This window comes from Natator depressus, chromosome 25 (assembly GCF_965152275.1).
Source record: "Natator depressus isolate rNatDep1 chromosome 25, rNatDep2.hap1, whole genome shotgun sequence".
Taxonomy (NCBI): domain Eukaryota; kingdom Metazoa; phylum Chordata; order Testudines; family Cheloniidae; genus Natator; species Natator depressus.
The window spans coordinates 15,421,798-15,440,831 of NC_134258.1; the positions used below are offsets into that span (position 1 = coordinate 15,421,798).

Genomic DNA, 19,034 nt, shown 5'->3' on the forward strand with positions numbered 1-19,034 from the left:
AGTCCCCTGGAGTTTTGGGTGGTCCCTGAAGGCAGGTCACCCTGTCTGGGTGGGACACATGGCTGCAGGGGGGAGGGGTAGGAGTTACATTTGCTCCTCCCCGATGTTGTCCAGCAGATGCTGGGTCTCCCCACAGTCCCATCCTGGACCTGTTCATACCAGGATCCAAGCTGGGGGACACCTTCTGCCTGGAGTGTGTGGGAAATACTGCGACTTTCCCTCACCCCGGCTCGCTGCCCCAGAATGCAGGCAGCCCGGGGTGCAGGCACCTCCAGCCACAATTAACCAGAGCCAAGAGGCTTGCTCCCAATGGGCTGCGGTGACGTGCACCTTGGGCTCGCCCAGCGTGCAAACCCACGTGTTCGGTGTGTGGGCCCATCACATCCGTCGTCCTGCAGAGCGGCTTTCTTTCCGTTCTGACTCCCTTCCCCCGTCCCTCGTTCCAGGCTGTGTTCACGGACCTGGAGGTCATGGCTGCCATCTTCGCCAGCGCCATCCATGATGTTGACCACCCAGGCGTGTCAAACCAGTTCCTGATCAACACCAGTGAGTTCAGATCTCCCAGGAACCCGCTGGTCCCAGGCTGGTCCCTGGAGACGCGTATGTCATATGGCTGGCTGCCCCAGGTCACTGTGATGGGACACTGGCCAGGTGAAGCAGCCCTTGCAAAGGCCTGCACTCACAGGGTTAATTCCACTGCCACCCTCCCCTGACCGAATCCAGGGCTCCTACTGCAGAGCAGAGCCACGGTACGGGGGCCCTGTGCCATGTGGCCCAGCTCCGTGAGGTTCCTGTGCTGGGCGTGGTGGGTCTGAACCCCGGGTGTAGCCGTGGGCATTGGGAGCTTACATGCAGTTCTTCTGCAAACAGTCACAGTGCAAACATGCTCACCTACTGCAAGGGCAGGCCCGGCCCGCCGAATGGCTTCTGCACTTGGTATTGACGTGGCCCCGGGTATCCCATGAGGTGCCCCAGACCTGGCTGGTGCCAGCCATTTTTCAGCGCAGGCCCCTTTGCAGCAGGGGTCCCACCCAGAGCCGCCAGCAGCTGGCGGCCGGGCGCCCGCATCGGCCTCTTGTGCTAACCCCGCCTGTCTCTGCAGACTCGGAGCTGGCTCTGATGTACAATGACGTCTCTGTCCTGGAGAATCACCACTTGGCTGTGGGCTTCAGGCTCCTCCAGGAGGAAAACTGCGACATCTTCCAGCACCTCAGCAAGAAGCAGCGGCAGTCGCTCCGCAAGATGGCCATCGACATGGTGAGGGGGCCAGGGCCTGCTCAGCGCTTATGAGACGCAGGATCTGACCCCAACTCCAGGGGGGTCAGGCCTAGGTACTCCCTACAGACGCCCCACATGCAGCTGGTGCCAGAGCCACCCTGAGCACCAGGGAGGGGCAGTGTGGTGCCATCATAAAGTCACCCAAGGTCAGCCCCCAAAGTCTGCACGGAATGACAGCCTGACAGTAACGGGCCCCCTTTGACTGACCTGACTCCTGTCAGCTCCGTGGGCCCTTGGTGCAGTGGTATTGCAGAGCAACGGCCCCAGTGCAGCTGGTTCTGATGTCTCTCAAGCTCTCAGCAGGGCTTGGCAGAGTCAGGGTCAATAATCCGCAGACTCAGTGGTGGCCCGGAGGGAGCTGGACATGCTGTTCCCTTCACTCCCAACAGGACCTGGCTGCTCTGGGCACAGCTGATCTCGGTCTCCATCCTGTTCTGTGACATCCCTGGAATGGGAGAGTCGCAGCCTGCGAGGTCCCCTCTAGCTGCCCCTTCCCCAGCCAGCCTGGGATTGTTCCCCACCCCAGGCCCCAGCGATCGGACTGGCCTAGGAGGCACAAGAGACCTGCATTCAGTTCCGTGGAGGTGGCTGCTGGAGCCGGGGTACTGGGGGAATGGAGGGACAGGCTGCCTGGTTTGCTGACCGTGGGGCTGGGCCGCTCGGCTTGGCACAGGCTAATGGGTGCGCTCTCCTCTATGCAGGTGCTCGCAACGGACATGTCCAAACACATGAACCTGCTGGCAGATCTGAAGACAATGGTGGAGACCAAGAAGGTGACCAGTCTGGGAGTCCTGCTGCTGGATAACTACTCAGACCGAATCCAGGTGAGGTCGAGGGATTCTGGGACCCCGACCCCATGGAATGGGGCAGCTCAGCACTGCGTGGCTGCAGGCCAGGGCAAGCCCCAGCCCTTCCTCCTTATTGCTTTCTCCATCGGCCTGAACGGCTCACGTAGGTTGGTCTCCGGCCTGTGATGCAACAGTGACACTCCTTGGTGGAGACGTTCCTCCCTGCTGCTCCCTCTGCCCTTCTGAACCCGAGACAGACCCCAACCACCCACCTTCTCTGGCCCCACCCCAGCACTCAGAGCTCCAGCCCCAGGCCCTGCCACAGCCAGGTCTGGCTCCAGGCTGGGCTGCTCTGGCGCTGTCCACGGGGATAACAAGCGAATGCCCAGCCAGGGCCCTGCCCCCTCAGCTTTGGGCATCTCGTGCAGACATTGCAAGATCCCAGCTCAGCGCTGCCCACAAGGGACGGGCCCTGGGAGTGGGGCCGGCCAGGGCAGCCCAGCATCGGGGAGGAGGACGGGCTCTTTGCAAAGCTGTGACTGTCCTTCCCCCTAGGTCCTGCAGAACATGGTTCACTGTGCTGACCTCAGCAACCCCACCAAGCCCCTGGAGCTGTACCGCCAGTGGACTGACCGGATCATGGTGGAGTTCTTCCGCCAGGGGGACCGGGAGCGGGAGAAGGGCATGGAGATCAGCCCCATGTGCGACAAGCTCAGCGCCTCCGTGGAGAAGTCCCAGGTGAGGCCGGGGCTGGAGCCGGGGCTGTGCTGGGCTGGCGGGGCTGCCCTGTCAGGGCTCAGTGCTGGGCAGGACAATGCAGTGTGGGGTGGAGGGGCCAGCGAGGCACCATGGAGCCCAGCAGGAGGGAGGGATGTGGCCCAGGGAGGAGTCATCTCTGTGGGACCTCTGCATCCACTAGCCTGGGGAACTGTCACCAAGCAGAGGGCAGGGGCTCTTGGGCCAACCCCTCTGCTTCCACCCCACTGCACTCGCCAGTGGGGAGGATCCTGCCACGGCCCCATCCACCCGGCACGTTCGCTCCAAGGCAGCATCCGGGCTCTTGTGGAAGGATCCGGGTGGAGAGAGGCAGCCTGGGCACGACTCCCTGGGGGCGTGTCACGGAGTCCCCGGGCGATGCTCAGAAACTGCTCCCTACGAAGCCAGTCAGGACTCTGAGGAAGTCTCCTCTCTGGGAGCAGCCTGTCTGCAGGACACACAGCTCAGACAGCTTCCACCTTCCTGGGTCTGAGCTCGGAGCATTCAGCCTCCTCTGCTCCTCCGTGCGCTTCCCACAGCGAGTCCGCTCCGGTGGGGCTCCTGGGGAAGCCAGAGGGTCCTGCCCCCCAACTCCGCAGTCAGACGTGACTCTCAGCCAGCCAGTAAAACAGAAGGTTTATTAGACGACAGGAACATGGTCCAACACAGAACTTGTAGGTGCAGAGAACAGGACCCCTCAGCTGGGTCCATTTTGGGGGGCAGTGAGCCAGACAACCACGTCTGCACTTTACTCCCTGTCCCCAGCCTGCCCCAACTGACTCCCCCTCCAGCTTTGGGCTTTGTCCCTTTCCCGGGCCAGAAGGGCACCGGATTCCTTTGCTCTCCAACCCTTTAGCTCTCACCTTGCAGGGGGGAAGGGCCCAGGCCATCAGTTGCCAGGAGACAGAGTATCGGCCATTTATGTACCCTGGCCCTTTGCTCTGCAACAATTACACCCCCTTATCCCACCACCTAGAGACTTAAGAAATGCCTAGGGGAAACTGAGGCACCACTACAGTATTCAGAGGAGACATTAAGAACAGTCCCACTTCATCACAGGGCAATAGCAGGTGGTGAAGCAGGGAGGAGCTGGCACCACTCCAGGTCCTTTAGAGTCGCCCATGGGCCCTCCCGTCAGCAGCCTGTGGAAATCAGCAGAGCCCTGTCCCAGGGGCAGGTCCCCGCGTGGTCCGAGTTGGATGGCGGGAGCTGATGTAGATGCTGGGCCTGACTGCGGGAATCCCCGGGGGCAGGGATGTTGCCCCTCTGGGGACGTACCTGGACCTGCCCGTAACACCCAGCTCTGCCTTTGCTCACAGGTGGGCTTCATCGACTACATCGCTCACCCACTGTGGGAGACGTGGGCCGACCTGGTGCACCCCGACGCCCAGGAGATCCTGGACACGCTGGAGGACAACCGGGAGTGGTACCAGAGCATGATCCCGCACAGCCCCTTGCTGCCTGAGGAGCAGGACCCTGAGAAGGGCAGCGGGGGGGAGAAGTTCCAGTTCCAGCTGACCCTGGAGGAGGAGGGCGAGTCGGACACGGAGCCGGAGGAGGCCGAGAGCCCGCTGGAGGAGGACAACAGTGGCAGCGACTCCAAGACGCTGGCCACGGACGACTCGGAGTCGGCAGAGTTCGAGCGCTTGTCCCCCGGCTCAGCTGGCAGGGACTCTCCGCCCCCCGCGCACGGCGGCCCGCTCAGGAACATGCTGGTCAAGCAGAAGGAGGCCTTGCACTTTGACAACAGGAGGAGTCTGGAGAGGACGCTCTCGCAGCCTGACGGCGGCACCTCATTGGGGTGCCCGGAGCTGGGCCGCAGGGGGAGCCTGGTGGACGGGGAGCTGGGCCTGGACACAGAGGGGAAACTCACATTTCTGCCGCTGGGGACGTAACGGGCGGGGCCCGCTGTGCCCGTTGCTTGGGTCTGGGAGCCACCCGGAGACTGGGCGCCGCAAGGTCGTTAATAAAGAGAGCGAGAGCGGGGCCGTGTCCGGGCTCCCCTCCCAGCGGCCTGGCGTGGAGCACACGAGCTCTGTGGGCCCCCACCCTCCCATAGCACCTGCTGGGGACTGAGATCGGGACCCTCCGGAGGGAGCAGGCAGCAGGTGGCCAGGCGGTCCCGGACTGGAATTGTCAAGCTGCCATGTACCCTCGAGTGGCAACCGGGCAGCGCCCACGCGGCGTGGGAATGGCTCTGTACCTGAGCAGGCCCCCAGCCGCCCTGGGCGGGTCTGTGTGCTGTTGCTGGACTCGGACGGGGCTGCGGCCGCAGCATTGTCATGTGTGTCTTGCCTCACTCTCCTCGGTCTCACCCTGTGCCCTGCGTCCCCGCGCCTGCCAGCCAGGGCCCTCCTTGGCCGGGCAGAAGGGCTGGGAGCGGAGGGGAGGGCAGACGGGCCATGCAGACCCATGAGCATCCCTGCTGCTCACAGCTAAGCACTGTGTCCCCTTCAGGCTGCTGCTCTGGGCACATGCCCTTTGGCTCCCGAGTGGGGAGCGTGTTCCCTGGTACCCCTGGGCCGGTCCCCCTTGGAGCCTGGCCCCCTCCCCCTCCCCCTGCCGGGATGCACTGACTCTCCTCCCAGGAAGGCCAAGCCTTGGAGCCACATGCACATCGGGCCTGTGCCAGCCCGGGGGCCCAGCTAAGCCCTTAGCAGCATCCCTGCCTTGCTGGCCTGGCTCCCCACCTCGAGCTCCTGCGCAGCCAGTCTGCAGCCTCTTGCCTGTTAGCGGCTCGTTGGCCCCCACGGGCCGGCCCAGCGCTCCCTCCGTGAAGCCTCAGCCCCGCCTCCTCGTGCGTTTCGCCCGCTGTGCAGCGTGTTCCCTGCCGCGGCAGTCCCCAGAGACCAGCCAGCCCCTCGCCACTTCCCTCCCATCCAGACACTCTGCTCCCCGGGCAGTTCCCCAGCCAGCCACCCCCTCCTGTGGAAGGGGATGTGGGGCGGGGACCCCCTTCCAGGAGGTGGGGCTTTGCCCCCACGTTCCAGCTCCAAGCACTGCGTCCCGTAGCTGGAGCGCTGGGTGCATGCAGGCCGCAGCTGGGATTTCCTCACAGGGTGCCTGTCCCATCATCTCCCCAGGAGCTCTGGGGCCGGGCACTCAGCTCCTGTGACCTGGCGCAGCTCCTTGGTACCCAGCAGAGCTGCCGGCCTCGGGCCCTGTGAGGAACAGAGCCGGGAGACAGGCAGGAACCCTGTCCATGTCACCGGGCGCAGGCCCCTCTCCCCCAGGCCTCCCTGCGGGCTGGGTCCAGGGAGGTGACCTCCCTGTCGAAGGGTTTGGATTCTACCCGCGTAGCGGCTGGGCCCAGAGCCCAGGCCCAGCTGTTCCCACAGGGGAAGGAGAAGCTGTCTGGGTCTCGGGCACCTTTATCCGGGCTCTCGGTGCCACACCAGAGCTGTGCTGCTCAAGCTGTGGGTAGCCCCTTCCCCGCCCCGCCCAGCCCAGCTGTGTGGGGCCCAGTGAAGCCAACAGGAGGCACCGCTGGGAAAGGGCGTTTCAGAGCGGGGCAGCGGGTCTCTGTATTTACAGGAGCTGTCACGGAAAAGCATCTAGTCTGCCCGCCAGGGACATGCCGTTCTCATGCCTTGTCCTGCGCTGGGTACACGGGACCTCGGCCACGCAAGTACTGTAGGCTTTGGTGTGCTGCTGTGAATCTCCATTGCCTCTAATTTATGCAACTAAACTAACGGGCTGGCCTCCCTCGGCAGGGGGACACTGACCTGCCCCTGCTTCCCCGATGCCAAACGGCCCTTTGCAGGCAGACACTGCAAAATATGAACCGAAAGGGGAGATGCATAAAACACTGCTTTAAAAGTTCCCCATCGCAAAGCAGCAATGGCTCCCCAATGCAAGAGCACCCCGGCTGGGGGTGGGGGGGGGCGCTGAGCGGGCCGGGCAGTGGGTGCTGGGAGACCCTGGAGCGCTGCGGGGGTGGGGCGGGCTGGCTGGGGAGACCAGGGAGAGCTGCAGGGGAGGGGGCTGGGGAGACCAGGGAGCGCTGGGGGGGAGGGGGCTGGCTGGGGAGCGCTGCAAGGGAGGGGGCTGGGGAAACCAGAGAGCGTTGGGGGGGGCTGGGGGACTGGACTGGGGAGACCAGGGAGCGCTGGGGGGGGAGGGGCTGGCTGGGGGGGCTGGGGAGACCAGAGAGCGCTTGGGGGGGCTGGACTGGGGAGACCAGGGAGCACTGTGGGGGGCTGGCTGGGGAGTGCTGCAAGGGAGGGGGCTGGGGAAACCAGGGAGCGCTGCAGAGCGGGGCTGGCTGCGGGGCCTGGGGAGACCACTGTGCACTAGGCAGCGTGTTTAATTTATTGTGGGGCACGTTCACTTTTTAAAGCCTTTTGTAGCTCACTTTTTAATTCCCACTCACATCCTCACTCCCGCGTCCCTTCCTTACACACTGGTTTTACTGTGATCGGCACTCGAAATGCTGCATTTATACCTGGCACTTTGGCGGCCCAGCCGAGCGCCGGGCCCTGTTCCTCCTTAGCCATGGGTCTGAGCTAGGGGAGAGACTCTTCTCCTCAGCGGGTATTAAACCTGTCCCGTCTCTTTCATTTTTTGAGTGTGATCCATGTAAACGTGTTTTCATCATGAGATAAAGTCCCGAGATTCTATGAGATGTGGATTTGGTGGCTCCCTGGAGACTGGGAACAAGACACGTGCTCTGCTGCCCTGCTGTGTCGGGGGTGTGGGCTTTAAGGGGAGCCGCACCCCAGGCAGGACTCAGCCGGTTCTTTCTCCAGTGGGGCTGGTCCGCACTGCACACGCCGTGTGGCCGGTGAGGCCTTCAGGGGCCGATCCGTGGGGGGCTGGGTCTGTCTGAAGCTTGTGGGAACAAGAGGTTTGCTCCAGGAGTTTCCACCATCGCGGAGAGGCTCCTGACCACCCGGGTTCTCCTGCACTGGCCGCTCGGCTGGGGCGCGGCGCCCCGCACAGTGCCCCAGCCTTCAGCAGGCAGGCTGGTCCGCATCCCCTCCCCAGGCCACGGTGACGGGCACAGGGCGGGCTCCAGACTGAGCCGTGTCAGAGCTGAGAAGAGGCACCCAGGACCATTGACAGGAGGGAGGGCAGAGCACACGCCGTCCTGCCTGCTCCCAGGCAGCAGCCAGGCCAGGGTTCACGCTGCCCGGGGGGGGGGGAGTTCTCCTGGCTCCAGGGGCTTCGCTTCGTGCTGCCCCACGGCTGACACGGCTGTGCCAGTGGAGGCCTGCTGCTGGGGGGCACTGTTAACATTAAGCATCACTCTGCTGGGGGGCAGCTAAGGACCCCCGGCCGCCAGGGACCAGTGCCCCATGGTGCTGCCCAGCCAAAGCGCACGGGGCCCTTCCTGCGGAGAGCCAGACAAGGACCAGCCAGGTGTGTGGGGGGGGTTACAGCTCAGAGCCTTCAGCAGCCCCCCCCCATGAGCCAAAATACCCTCAGCGGGACCCTCCCTCCAGCTCCGGAGCAGCTTGGAGGGGGAAAGCGAAGCGTCGGTAGCAGGGGCTGGGGCCGCTTGCCAGTCTGCGAGGAAACCCCATTCTGAGGCGCGTTCTCCCGGCGGGGCTGGGGGATCTCAGCCCGGTCCGCTCCACTAGCAAAAAGGCAGGAAACCCCGCCCTGAGCATGGCTCCTCAGAGGCTCCAGCACCGGCCCCCCGAGCCCAAATCCCGCATGGCCGCAGAGACGAGGCGGTGTCTGCCCGGGTCTCACTGCGGCGCCAGGAGCTGCAGGGAGGGGGGAGTGCTGACCTGGAGATGTGGCAGGGGGGTTTCATTGGGGATGGGAGACCTGAGAGCCTGTACCCTGAGCCGGGGGGAAGGTAACACCTCTGCCCGGGAAACTGGACAAAGGCTGCAGGAGGGAGCCTGCTGGAGGGGTTTTGGTTTCAGTCTGGTGCTGGGTGGAGGAACGCAGGGAACCCCAGGGCTGGGCTCTAAGCTCCCTGCTCCCCCAGAAGGACTCGACTGAGGGGTCCTGGTTGTACCCACAAGCTCTGTTTGAGACTGTGTTCCTATTGTCCAATAAACCTTCTGTTTTACTGGCTGGCTGAGAGTCACGGTGAATCCCAGGAAGAGGGGGGTGTCACGGCGTCCCCGGGCGATGCTCTGGAACTGCTCCCCATGAAGTCAGGCAGGACTCTGGGGCAGTCGCCTTCCTATGAGCAGCCTGTCTGCAGCTCACAGCTCACACAGCTCACCCAGCTTCCACCTTCCTGGGTCTGACCTCGGAGCATTCAGCCTCCTCTGCCCCTCTGTGCACTTCCCACAGCGAGTCCCCCAGGCGGGGTCCTGGGAAGCCAGAGGGTCCTGCCCCCCAACTCCGCAGTCAGACGTGACTCTCAGCCAGCCAGTAAAACAGAAGGTTTATTAGACGACAGGAACATGGTCTAACACAGAGCTTGTAGGTGCAGAAAACAGGACCCCTCAGCTGGGTCCATTTTGGGGGGGGAGTGAGCCAGACAACAACGTCTGCCCTTCACTCCATGTCTCCAGCCAGCCCCAAACTGAAACTCTCCCCAACCCCTCCTCCTCTGGGCTTTGTCCCTTTCCCGGGCCAGGAGGTCACCGGATTCCTTTGTTCTCCAACCCTTTAGCTCTCACCTCGCAGGGGGGAAGGGCCAGGCCATCAGTGGCCAGGAAACAGGGTGTCGGCCATTCTCTGTGTCCAGACCCCTGCACGTACCTGCCCTCTAGGGCTCTGCAACGACCATACACCCTTACCCCACCACCTAGATACTTAAGAACTGCATAGGGGAAACTGAGGCACCCCCACACTATTCAGAGGAAACATTAAGAACAGTCCCACTTTGTCACGGGGGCAGGGCCCAGACTCCCCCAGACTCTGTGACAGCCGGGCCCCCAGGCTCAGGCTGACAGAAACGCAGATCCCAAGTTGGCAGGCGACCTGGCCTGGCCCAGGGCCCGGAGCAGCAGCAGCAAGAAGGGAGCGATTTAGAGCCGTAGGTGCTGATGGAAGCCAGCAGCAGGGCGGGCAGGGGGTGCCCTATCCACCGCCTGCTCTGGGTTGCCCAACAGACGTGCAGGGTCGGTCAGGTGCTGAGTGGATGTCGCTCACAGGGCTTGGCGGGCGCCAGGGGGACAGACACCCCCATAGCACAAGCCTGGGAGGGGACAAGGTGGCCACAGCAGGTGAGGAAGGGAATGAATCTCCCACTCCCCTCAGTCGGGTGGGGGCTGTGACCCACGATCCAGCATGCTGCCTATGGACCCCACTGATGCAATGTGGGGCTTCACCTGCCAGGTGGGGCCCGGGCCACCCAGCGACACCCTGTAACGATGCTGGTTCTGGCGGCACCCAACTGAGAGTGCCAATTCAGGACAAATTGTTTCAAGCAGGGCAGTTACAGCCCAAGGCTGGGGTTTTCCACCGCTAGGACAAACCAAACCAGCAAAACAAAGCAGACTTTGGTCTCACCGCACTGGCTAACCACAAGTCACACATGCAATTCCCTTAGACACTCCAGTTTCCCAGTATCTCCACCAATGCCACTGTGACGAAGCGGGACTGTTCTTAATGTTTCCTCTGAATATTGTGGGGGTGCCTCAGTTTCTCCTATGCAGTTCTTAAGTATCTAGGTGGTGGGGTAAGGGTGTATGATCCTTGCAGAGCCCTAGAGGGCAGGTGTGTGCAGGGGTCTGGACACAGACAATGGCCGACACCCTGTTTCCTGGCAACTGATGGCCTGGCCCTTCCCCCCTGCGAGGTGAGAGCTAAAGGTTTGGAGAACAAAGGAATCCGGTGCCCTCCTGGCCCGGGAAAGGGACAAAGCCCAGGGGAGGAGGGGCTGGAGGGAGTTTCAGTTTGGGGCTGGCTGGGGACATGGAGTGAAGGGCAGACGGGGTTGTCTGGCTCACCGACCCCCAAAATGGACCCAGCTGAGGGGTCCTGTTCTCTGCACCTACAAGCTCTGTGTTAGACCATGTTCCTGTCATCTAATAAACCTTCTGTTTTACTGGCTGGCTGTGAGTCCCGTCTGACTGCGAAGTTGGGGGGCAGGACCCTCTGGCTTCCCAGGACCCCGCCTGGGGGACTCGCTGTGGGAAGCGCAGGGAGGGGCAGAGGATGCTGAATGCTCCGAGCTCAGACCCAGGAAGGTGGAAGCTGGGTGAGCTGTGGGTCCTGCCGACAGGCTGCTCCCAGAGAGGAGACTTCCCCAGAGTCCTGACGGGCTTCATAGGGAGCAGTTCCAGAGCATCGCCCGGGGTCTCCGTGACAGTCACTCGTTAAGGGGATGAATGAAAACTAATACCCCAGTAAAAGAAAAAAGATTCTCTCAATCCCAAAGGACCAAGTCCCAGACCCAGGCCAATACACAAATCAGATCTTACCCTCAAATCATGCTGTTGCCAATCCTTTAGAATCTGAAACCTAGAGGTTTATTCATAAAAGGAAAAAGCTAGAGACGAGAGCTAGAATTGTGAAATGGAATCGATTCCATACAGTAATGGCAAAGTTCTTGGTTCAGGCTTGTAGCAGCGATGGAATAAACTGCAGGTTCAAATCAAGTCTCTGGAGAACATCCCCAGCTGGGATGGGTCTTTCAGTCCTTGGTTCAAAGCTTCAGGGTAGCAAAGTCCCTCCAGAGGTCGGAAGCAGGATTGAAGATAGAGGAGCTGCAGCAGCTTTATGTGGTCTGTCTTTCTTTGTCCCAAGGACAAGCTGTCCATCACACGGCCTGGAAAACCCTCAGAGTTCGGTCCATGGGCAGGTCCCTGCATGCCTTGCTGAGTCCCAAGGCGTGTCTGCCTTCTCTCAGTGGGTCAGTTGTGTAGCTGATGGTCCTTAATGGGCCATCCAGCAGGCTAGGCAGAGCTGTCACCAGCTTGTCTGAGGTGTCCCCTGGAAGAATAGCATAAGTTTGAAATACAGACAGTACAGAGCCAATATTCATAACTTCAACTACAAAAATGATACACACATATAGACAGCACAATCATAACCAGCAAACCATAACCTTGTGTGAGACACCTTATTTGATGCCACTACAGGACCTTGGTTGCAACCATGTTCTATATGGTCCCAGTTCAAGTCAATAACGTGACACCCCCCCACCCACTCTCACATGTCTGGGTTTTGTCCCTTAGAATAAAGCCCCCCTGCCCCCAGCATCCAGAGGTGAGATGCGTCCTCAGGGGTTAAATAGCAGCAGCCGCGGGCACAGAGCCGGTCTGGGGGATGCTGCTCCTGCAGTGAGAGGCAGATCCCGCATGGCCAGCTGCAGCAGAGACTGGTCTCTGCCTCCCAGCAACACCCTCATTTCCCTGATTTTCCGCCCTGTCTTATTGCCTTACATGGGTCAGGCCCACTGGTCTAGAGGGTGGGCTTGCAGAACTACCAGGCAGCTGGCATCTCCAGGCTGCACCCAGCTTGCACCCCACTGCCCATGACCCACTGTGGACACACACAGACTATGGGAAGTCCCAGCCCAAGGGGCCTTGCAGTCAGCGTCCACGCAGCAGCGTGGCTCTCCTGTAGCTGCCACTCGTAGCCCTGCTCCCAATCGCCTGGGTTCGGCCTCCCCTCAGTTTGGACCTCACCTCCTGACCCAGCCCCCGAAACCCAACTCACACTCGGCCCCTGGATATCGACGCTGGCCGGAACTTGCCTACAAAACTCCTCTGCTCCTCCCAGCCTCAGGTTTGGCCCTGCTCTGACCCTTGGTCCCAGCTGCCCCGTCAGGATCCTGACACCTGCTTCCTCCGATCACTCAGTGCTCATGCCATCCACCCACTGCAGGACTCAGCCAGTCCCTTTGGGCGTGGGCCATGGAAGAGAGCCGGTATTTCCCAGAGTCCCTCATTGCCATGCCCCCCAGCAGTGCCCTGGAGCAGCTCCTCTCTCCTGGGCCCAAGCCGCCTGTGGGAGAATGAGCCCTGGGATGGTTAGACCCGAGGCCGCTGATGGCAGTGGCCAGGCACATGGCAGCGGGGATTCATGCTGTCAGCTCAGCTCGCTCTCCGCAGAAAAGCTCCATTCCTTTGAGCAGGGCCGGGTTCTCCCCAGGAAACGTGAATTTGTCTCTGATGCTCCCGACCCAGCTAAAGTAAATACTTGAGCCTGGCCCCGGCGCAGTGCAGCACAATCCCTGCTCCCCTCCTGCAGCCTCGCCTGTCTCCTCCTTGGCGCTCACCTGCGTGATTTATCCCTGAGCGCAGGCTTCCGCCGGGCTCCGGCCTCGCCGCTCGTCTCTCATCGACTCCAAATTCCAGCCCAGCATCGCCTGCCGCCCACAGCCCAGATCGCCCCAGCCTGGGCCCCGCCGCCCCTGCCAGCCCAGCCCCAGACACTGTGAGGAAGCTGACGCCCTGGGGCAAGCCAGGCTGCTGGACACGAATGTGTGCCCACTCCATGCAAGGACTGCGGGCACCGGGCTGAGCCAGTCCTGCTGGGCTGTGTCACCACTGACCTTTCCCTAGTCTCGGCGTAAGTTCCCAGCTTGTCGCTTTTAGTCCCGTCCCTGGGCCGCTGCTCCCTTGTCACAGTATAACCCCCCATGCCCGGGCACGTTCCTCACCTAGTGCTATTCATAATGCTGCTGCCCGAGAGGCGCCAGCCCGGGGCCCCACTGTGCTACTGTACTGGCCCTTGGCAAATGCTCTCAGTGACAGCCCCTGCCCAACACGGCCTAGCCTCCTCCCCCCTCTCCTCTTACTCAAAAGCAGGACTTACTTATTTACCAGACTTTAGCCCTCTGCTCCTCCCGCCTCTGCATCATTCTAGCTGTGCGCCTCCGAATCCCCCTCAGATTTCCCAGCCACTGTGCGGCCGAGGAGCCCAGAACCGAATGCAGGGGTCAAGGTCTGGGCATCCCTGGACCTCCCTAGAAAGGGCACCGGACGCCCTCCGGATCTGGGTATGGAGCATCTCTGCAGACAGAATTCACAAACACGTGGTTCTGTATTCTTATGTATGGTGATAGCACCTGGGGGGGGGCCCCCATCCAGCCCCCGAGGGCTGTGCTAGGCGAGGCACAGACCCAGGCCGGGCCGGGTGCAGTACCGTCACACATTGACTGAGGCCCTGCCTGAGAGAACTCGCAAGTGGGGATTGTGACAAGGTGCAAATGGGAGGGTGGGAGGAGGCTGCGGCCGGCTCTGCTCCACACCTGCCTGGTCGCTCAGACGGTTTATGCATGTTTCTCTGTACAGCCCCGCTCCAGCAGTTTGGATCTGGGCAGGGTCTGATGGAGGGCAATTGGGTGGCATCTGGGGCTGGACAGTGAGTTTTCCCCACAGTGGTTGGCTGCCACTGAGAGCTGAGCTGTCCCTGGAGTATTTGGCTGTCATGCCACAGCCCAGGGAGAGGGCCCCATGTCCTGAATGCAGGGTGCAGAGCTGGGCTCCCCCTGGGGACTTGACAAATTTAACTGAAAGAAGCAGCCAGCTATAAACTCAGCTCCTAAAACTAATCTCTGCCCCAGAGCGACATTAGCCAGCGCTGCCGACTAGCCAAGGGAGCCTGGGGCATCCAGAGTAGCTGTGTCCTTTCCCAGGGGTGACATGGCCAGCCCGGGCCCTGGGAGAATGACAAGCACTGGCTTCAAAGGCTCCTCTCACCCGTTGTCCAGCCAGGTGGCTGAGGAGTCAGGGGGTGCATGGGCAGGGCCGAGAGAGGAAAGGAACCGGCAGCTTGGGGCCCCCCGAACTCCATGGCTTGGCTGGGAGGGAGCAGCGCAGAATGTGCCTGCTGAGTGTATTTTTAGAGGGCTCTGGAGTGCATCATCCCTGAGATCTGGGGGGCTGTTCATCCTCTCCCCGGGCCTCCGGTGACCGGGGAAGGCCTGTGCTCTGTGCGGATTGATGGGAAACAGGCCAGGCAGAGGAAGTGCGTTGCATTCCCCAGGGTTGCCTCACAGGGAGAAAGCCGAGCGCCCAGCCCAGTTGGGCACACATGCTCCAGCATGCAGCTTCACCACTGGCGCTGTCCACCCACCCCTAGCCATCGCCGGCTCCCCATAGCCACACCCAGGCGGCTCCCTGCACCGCACCTTGGCTTGAGTTAGTGCAGACCCAGGGCAGGGCGTGGGGGGCAGGCTGTAGCTTTTGCTCGCTGCTGTGAGCTGCAGAGATTCGTCCTAGCCACTGCTGCTAGGTGGGTATTTCCTCCCTCGCAGGCTGCCTGCCTGTGACGCCCCCAGTGCTATGGCGGGGCGAGCGGCCTAGGCCAGACTGGCTCTCCCCTCCCCGTGGGGGTCCGGGCGGTGCTGTGTCAGCAGGGTAAAGGACACAGGCAATTTGCAAGCTGGGTGCAGCCCCCAACCCGCCCAGGAATGGCACCTGCAGCTCTCCCTGGCCCTCTGGGGTCCCCTGAGCGGGTAGGGCCCTGGAGAGGTCCCCAACTCCCTGTAGCACTGAGCCGGGCAGCAGCAGCCACCACCTCCCATTGCAGGGCAGTGGACGGAGCTGGGGCCGGGGGGTGGAGCAGGGCTGAAGTGGGGGGCCGTGGAGTCCAGGGCAGGAGGCAGATTGGGAGCCCCTGGTGCCCTCCCGCCTGCGTGTGGCTGCCGGGTGTGAGACTCCCTGGGAGGCGCCTGCTCAGCCCCCAGTGCCTCGCTGGGGCTGCCGGGCTCTGACTCTCATGCTGGCCGTGCCCGCAGGGCATCCGACCAGTCACCACGAGGGTCCCTTCTGGCCTTAAGGGCCCGGAACCAGATCGCACAGGGTGGGGCCGGCTACCCCCGGGGCCTGAGCACCCAGAGCAGGAGAAGCCACCTGTCCTTGCCCCCCACCTCCACGATGCTCCCAATAACGGTTCAATGGCACCACCCAGTGGCCAGACGAGTTAGCCAGAAGGACCCTGCAAGGGCTGGGGAGAGGTTTGCTGCCCTGCCTTTGCTGCCAGCCGGCTGGGGGATGGGATGGGGGCTCTCCCAGCTATGCCCGGTAGGTCAGTCACGTCGCCTCCATCACCGCCTCTGCCCAGGGCACGACGGGGCTTGAGGCCCAGGGTCCATCTCCTCACTGGGGGCTGGGAAGGGGCAAAACATGTCACATCCACAGTGCTCACCAGCTTGTGACTCCGCCCAGCCCCTCACTCGGGCAGTGACCTGTTTCCATCCCACTCGCCCTCCCTGCCCGCTCCCTACGCTCACTTGCCACAGCGTGGGCTCTGCCACGAAGCCGCAGGACCTGCGCTACACCCCCTTGGGGAACGCCGTCAGTGTGCCAGACCCCTCACCGCCAACACTGCTGCTCTGAGCCACATTTCGCCATCAACGGCAGCGATTAGAGACCGGAAAGGCCCCACCAGGTCTGGGGCAGCCCACGCCTTTGGGGTCTGTGCAGTGCTGTTCCCTACAACCTGCTTTCTGGGCATATTGCTGAGGGCTGCCCAGCCCGTGTTCTTTGGGGATTGTTCTTAGCTCCGGCTGATGCTTCAGCAACTGATGAAATTATTCTTGGATAGATTTGGTAGCTCAGGGCCGCCTTTCTGGTGGGTCGCTGTGACCGGCTGTTGGGCAGGTAAAGTGAGACGGGTTGTGACCTCAGGGCTGCATGCAGGGGCTTTAACGCCTGAAGCCACTTGGCTGAAAACAACAGCGCGTGTGCGACTGTGACATATGGTGCTTCCACCTAATCCCCCAAGCCAATCGCCTGAGCCCTTTGGGACAGGGCGCTGGCCGGGCCTCAGGGACGGAGCGACGCCAGAGCTAGTTCCAGGCACTGCTGCCTTTTGGAGTGGGGGTCTCAGTGCTGCTGGGACGTCAGCGTGCAGCCTTCGCACGAATAATGGCTCAGCGCCTCCCTTGGGCTCAGGTTCGTATAAATGGAAGTGACTAGGGTTAGGGGCCATAGACCTCCCCAGAGGGGAGGGTTGGGGGTAGGGCTCCCTGGCTATGGGCAGGGTGGGGATTTGTGGGGCCCCCATGGGTAGGATTAGGTTGCAGTCAATGGAGCTCCCCGGGTTAGGGCTGGACCCCATAGAGCTCCCTGGGTTCAAGTTAGGGTTGGGGCTGGTAGAGCTCCCCAAGCTTGGGTGAGGGTGGGGTGTCTCCCCAAGCCAGGTGTCAGGGTGCAGGTGAGGCTTCCGGAGCTAAAGTTAGGGTTGAGGTTAGTAGAGCACCTGGGCCTGCACTTAGGATCGGGGCTGCTGAGACACCCAGGACTAGGGTGTGGGCTGAGTCTGGAAGGCTGCCAGGGCCAGGGTTAGGTGTGGGTCCCATAGGGCTGCCCAGGTTCGGGATAGCGCTATAGGACTGCACAAGCTGGGGTGCAGGACAGGGCTGGGGAGGTTCCTTAGCTAGGGCAAGGATATGGGCCTGTCGGGCTCCCAGGCTAGCAGTAGGGTCATGGCCCATAGGCCTCCCTGGGGTAGGGCTGAGATTGGGGCTGGTGACTCTGGTTGGGCTGGATTTAGGCTTGGGGCACTGGGGCTCCCCAGGCTGGGGTTAGGGTTCATCCCTAGCGATCGCTGGGATAATATGGATCAAGGCATCTTGGGCTCGCTGGGCTAGAATTTAATTTTGGGCTTTTAGGGCTTGGCAGCTGGGGTAGGGTTGCCAACTTTCTAATCGCACAAAACCTTCGTTTCAAGACAAAAACCCTGCCCTGAGGCCCCGCCCCTGCAACAAGGCCCCGCCCCTTCTCCAAGGCCCCTTCCCTGCTCACGCCATCCCTCCTCCCTCCATCACTCACTCTCCCCTGCCCTCACTCACTTTCACTGGGCTGGGGCAGGGGATTGGTATGTGGGAGGGGGTGAGAGCTCCGGCTGGGGGTGTGGGCTCTAGGGTGGATCCAGGGATAAGGGGTTTGGAGAACAGGAGAGGGCTCCGAGCAGGGACAGAGGGTTGGGGTGTGGGGAGGGGGGGTATGGGCTCTGGGCTGGGGGTGTGGGCTACAGGTAGGGCCAGAAATGAGGAGTTCAGGGTGCAGGAGTGGGCTCTGGGCTAGGGCAGGGGGTTGGGGGGCAGGACAGACTCCAGCTGGGGGTGTGGGCTCTGGAGTGGGGCTGGGGATGAAGGGTTTGGGGTGCAGGACGGGGCTGGGGCAAGAGGTTGGGGGGGCTGCGGGCTCCGGGAGGAAGTTTGGGTGCGGGAGGGGGTTCCGGGCTGGGGCTGGGAGTTGGGGTGCAGAAGGGGGTTTGGAGGGTCCCAGCGGTGTTTACCACGGCTCCTGGGAAGCAGTGGCTCCCTCACACCTGCAGGCGCCGCCCCCGCAGCTCCCATTGGTTGTGGTTCCTGGCCAATGGGAGCTGTGGAGCCGGCTCTCAGGGCGGAGGCAATGCGCGGAGCCCCCTGGCTGCCCATGTGCCTAGGGGCCGCAGGGAACTGGCGGCTGCTTCCCGGGAGCCACACGGAGCCAGGGGCCTGCCTTAGCCCTGGGCCCCCACTGCGCCGCCCACCAGACCTTTAACGGCCCGGTCGGCGGCGTCAACCAGAGCCGCCAGGCTCCCTTTTCGACTGGGCGCGGCCCCCGAAAACCGGTCATCGACATGGGGCCAGGGCGGCTCGTACCACCGACCCATGGGGGGTGACATGTCGAGACCGGGGAGAGGGCCTAGAGTGGATCGTACCACCGACCCATGGGGGGTGACATGTGGGGCAGGGGAGCGGGCCGGGGCGGCTCGTACCACCGACCCATGGGGGGTGACATGTCGGGACCGGGGAGATGGCCTAGAGTGGATCGTACCACCGACCCATGGGGGGTGACATGTGGGGCAGGGAACTAGCATGCGGCAGCTCATACCACTAGCTCCTCTGGGGGCAGGTGGGAAATGTGACAGAGGAGGGGGCATAAATGGTGGCTTGTACCACTATCCGTACTGGGGGGAAACGTGTTGTGATGGGGGAGATGACGTGTGCGGGCCAGAGGACATGGTCTGAGCCGGCTCCTACCACTGCCCCTTGTGCAGGATGGTGCCATGTCCGGACAGGGGAGAGGCGGAGAACCAGTTCATACCACTGTTTCCTGCGGGGGTGGCATATATCTTGATAGTGTTGGCTCGTACCACTGCCCTATGGTGTGGAGGGGTGGCACGTCACGTGCCAATAACAGCCATTGCCTTGAGGGGGCTATGCCATCCCTGAGGGACCAGGTCAGCTGGCCGCCCTAAAGGAGGCTCGAGCTCGAGGCTGTCACTCAAAAGCTCACGAAAGCGTCGAATGGGTGGTGCTTTCATGCTGTCAATCATTACCGCGAGCCTATCATCGCGCAAGATTGGGTAGAAGCCCGCCTCCTCCGGAGCCTGAGGGAGAAGCTTGGAATG

At 62.3% G+C, this 19,034-nt stretch overlaps 1 protein-coding gene across 2 annotated transcripts in view; it reads left to right on the forward strand.

The window, feature by feature from the left end:
* The window catches only part of PDE4C (phosphodiesterase 4C), an 82,286-nt gene extending 75,601 nt beyond the window's left edge, over positions 1-6,685 (forward strand). For both annotated transcript variants that reach the window (XM_074939321.1, XM_074939320.1), the window contains exons 11-15: positions 447-546; positions 1,103-1,257; positions 1,980-2,102; positions 2,622-2,804; positions 4,142-6,685. In XM_074939321.1, the coding sequence (XP_074795422.1) occupies positions 447-546; positions 1,103-1,257; positions 1,980-2,102; positions 2,622-2,804; positions 4,142-4,717 (1,137 nt within the window). In that variant the 3' untranslated portion in view covers positions 4,718-6,685. The remainder of the gene's footprint in view (positions 1-446; positions 547-1,102; positions 1,258-1,979; positions 2,103-2,621; positions 2,805-4,141) is intronic.
* Positions 6,686-19,034: the final 12,349 nt, after the last annotated feature.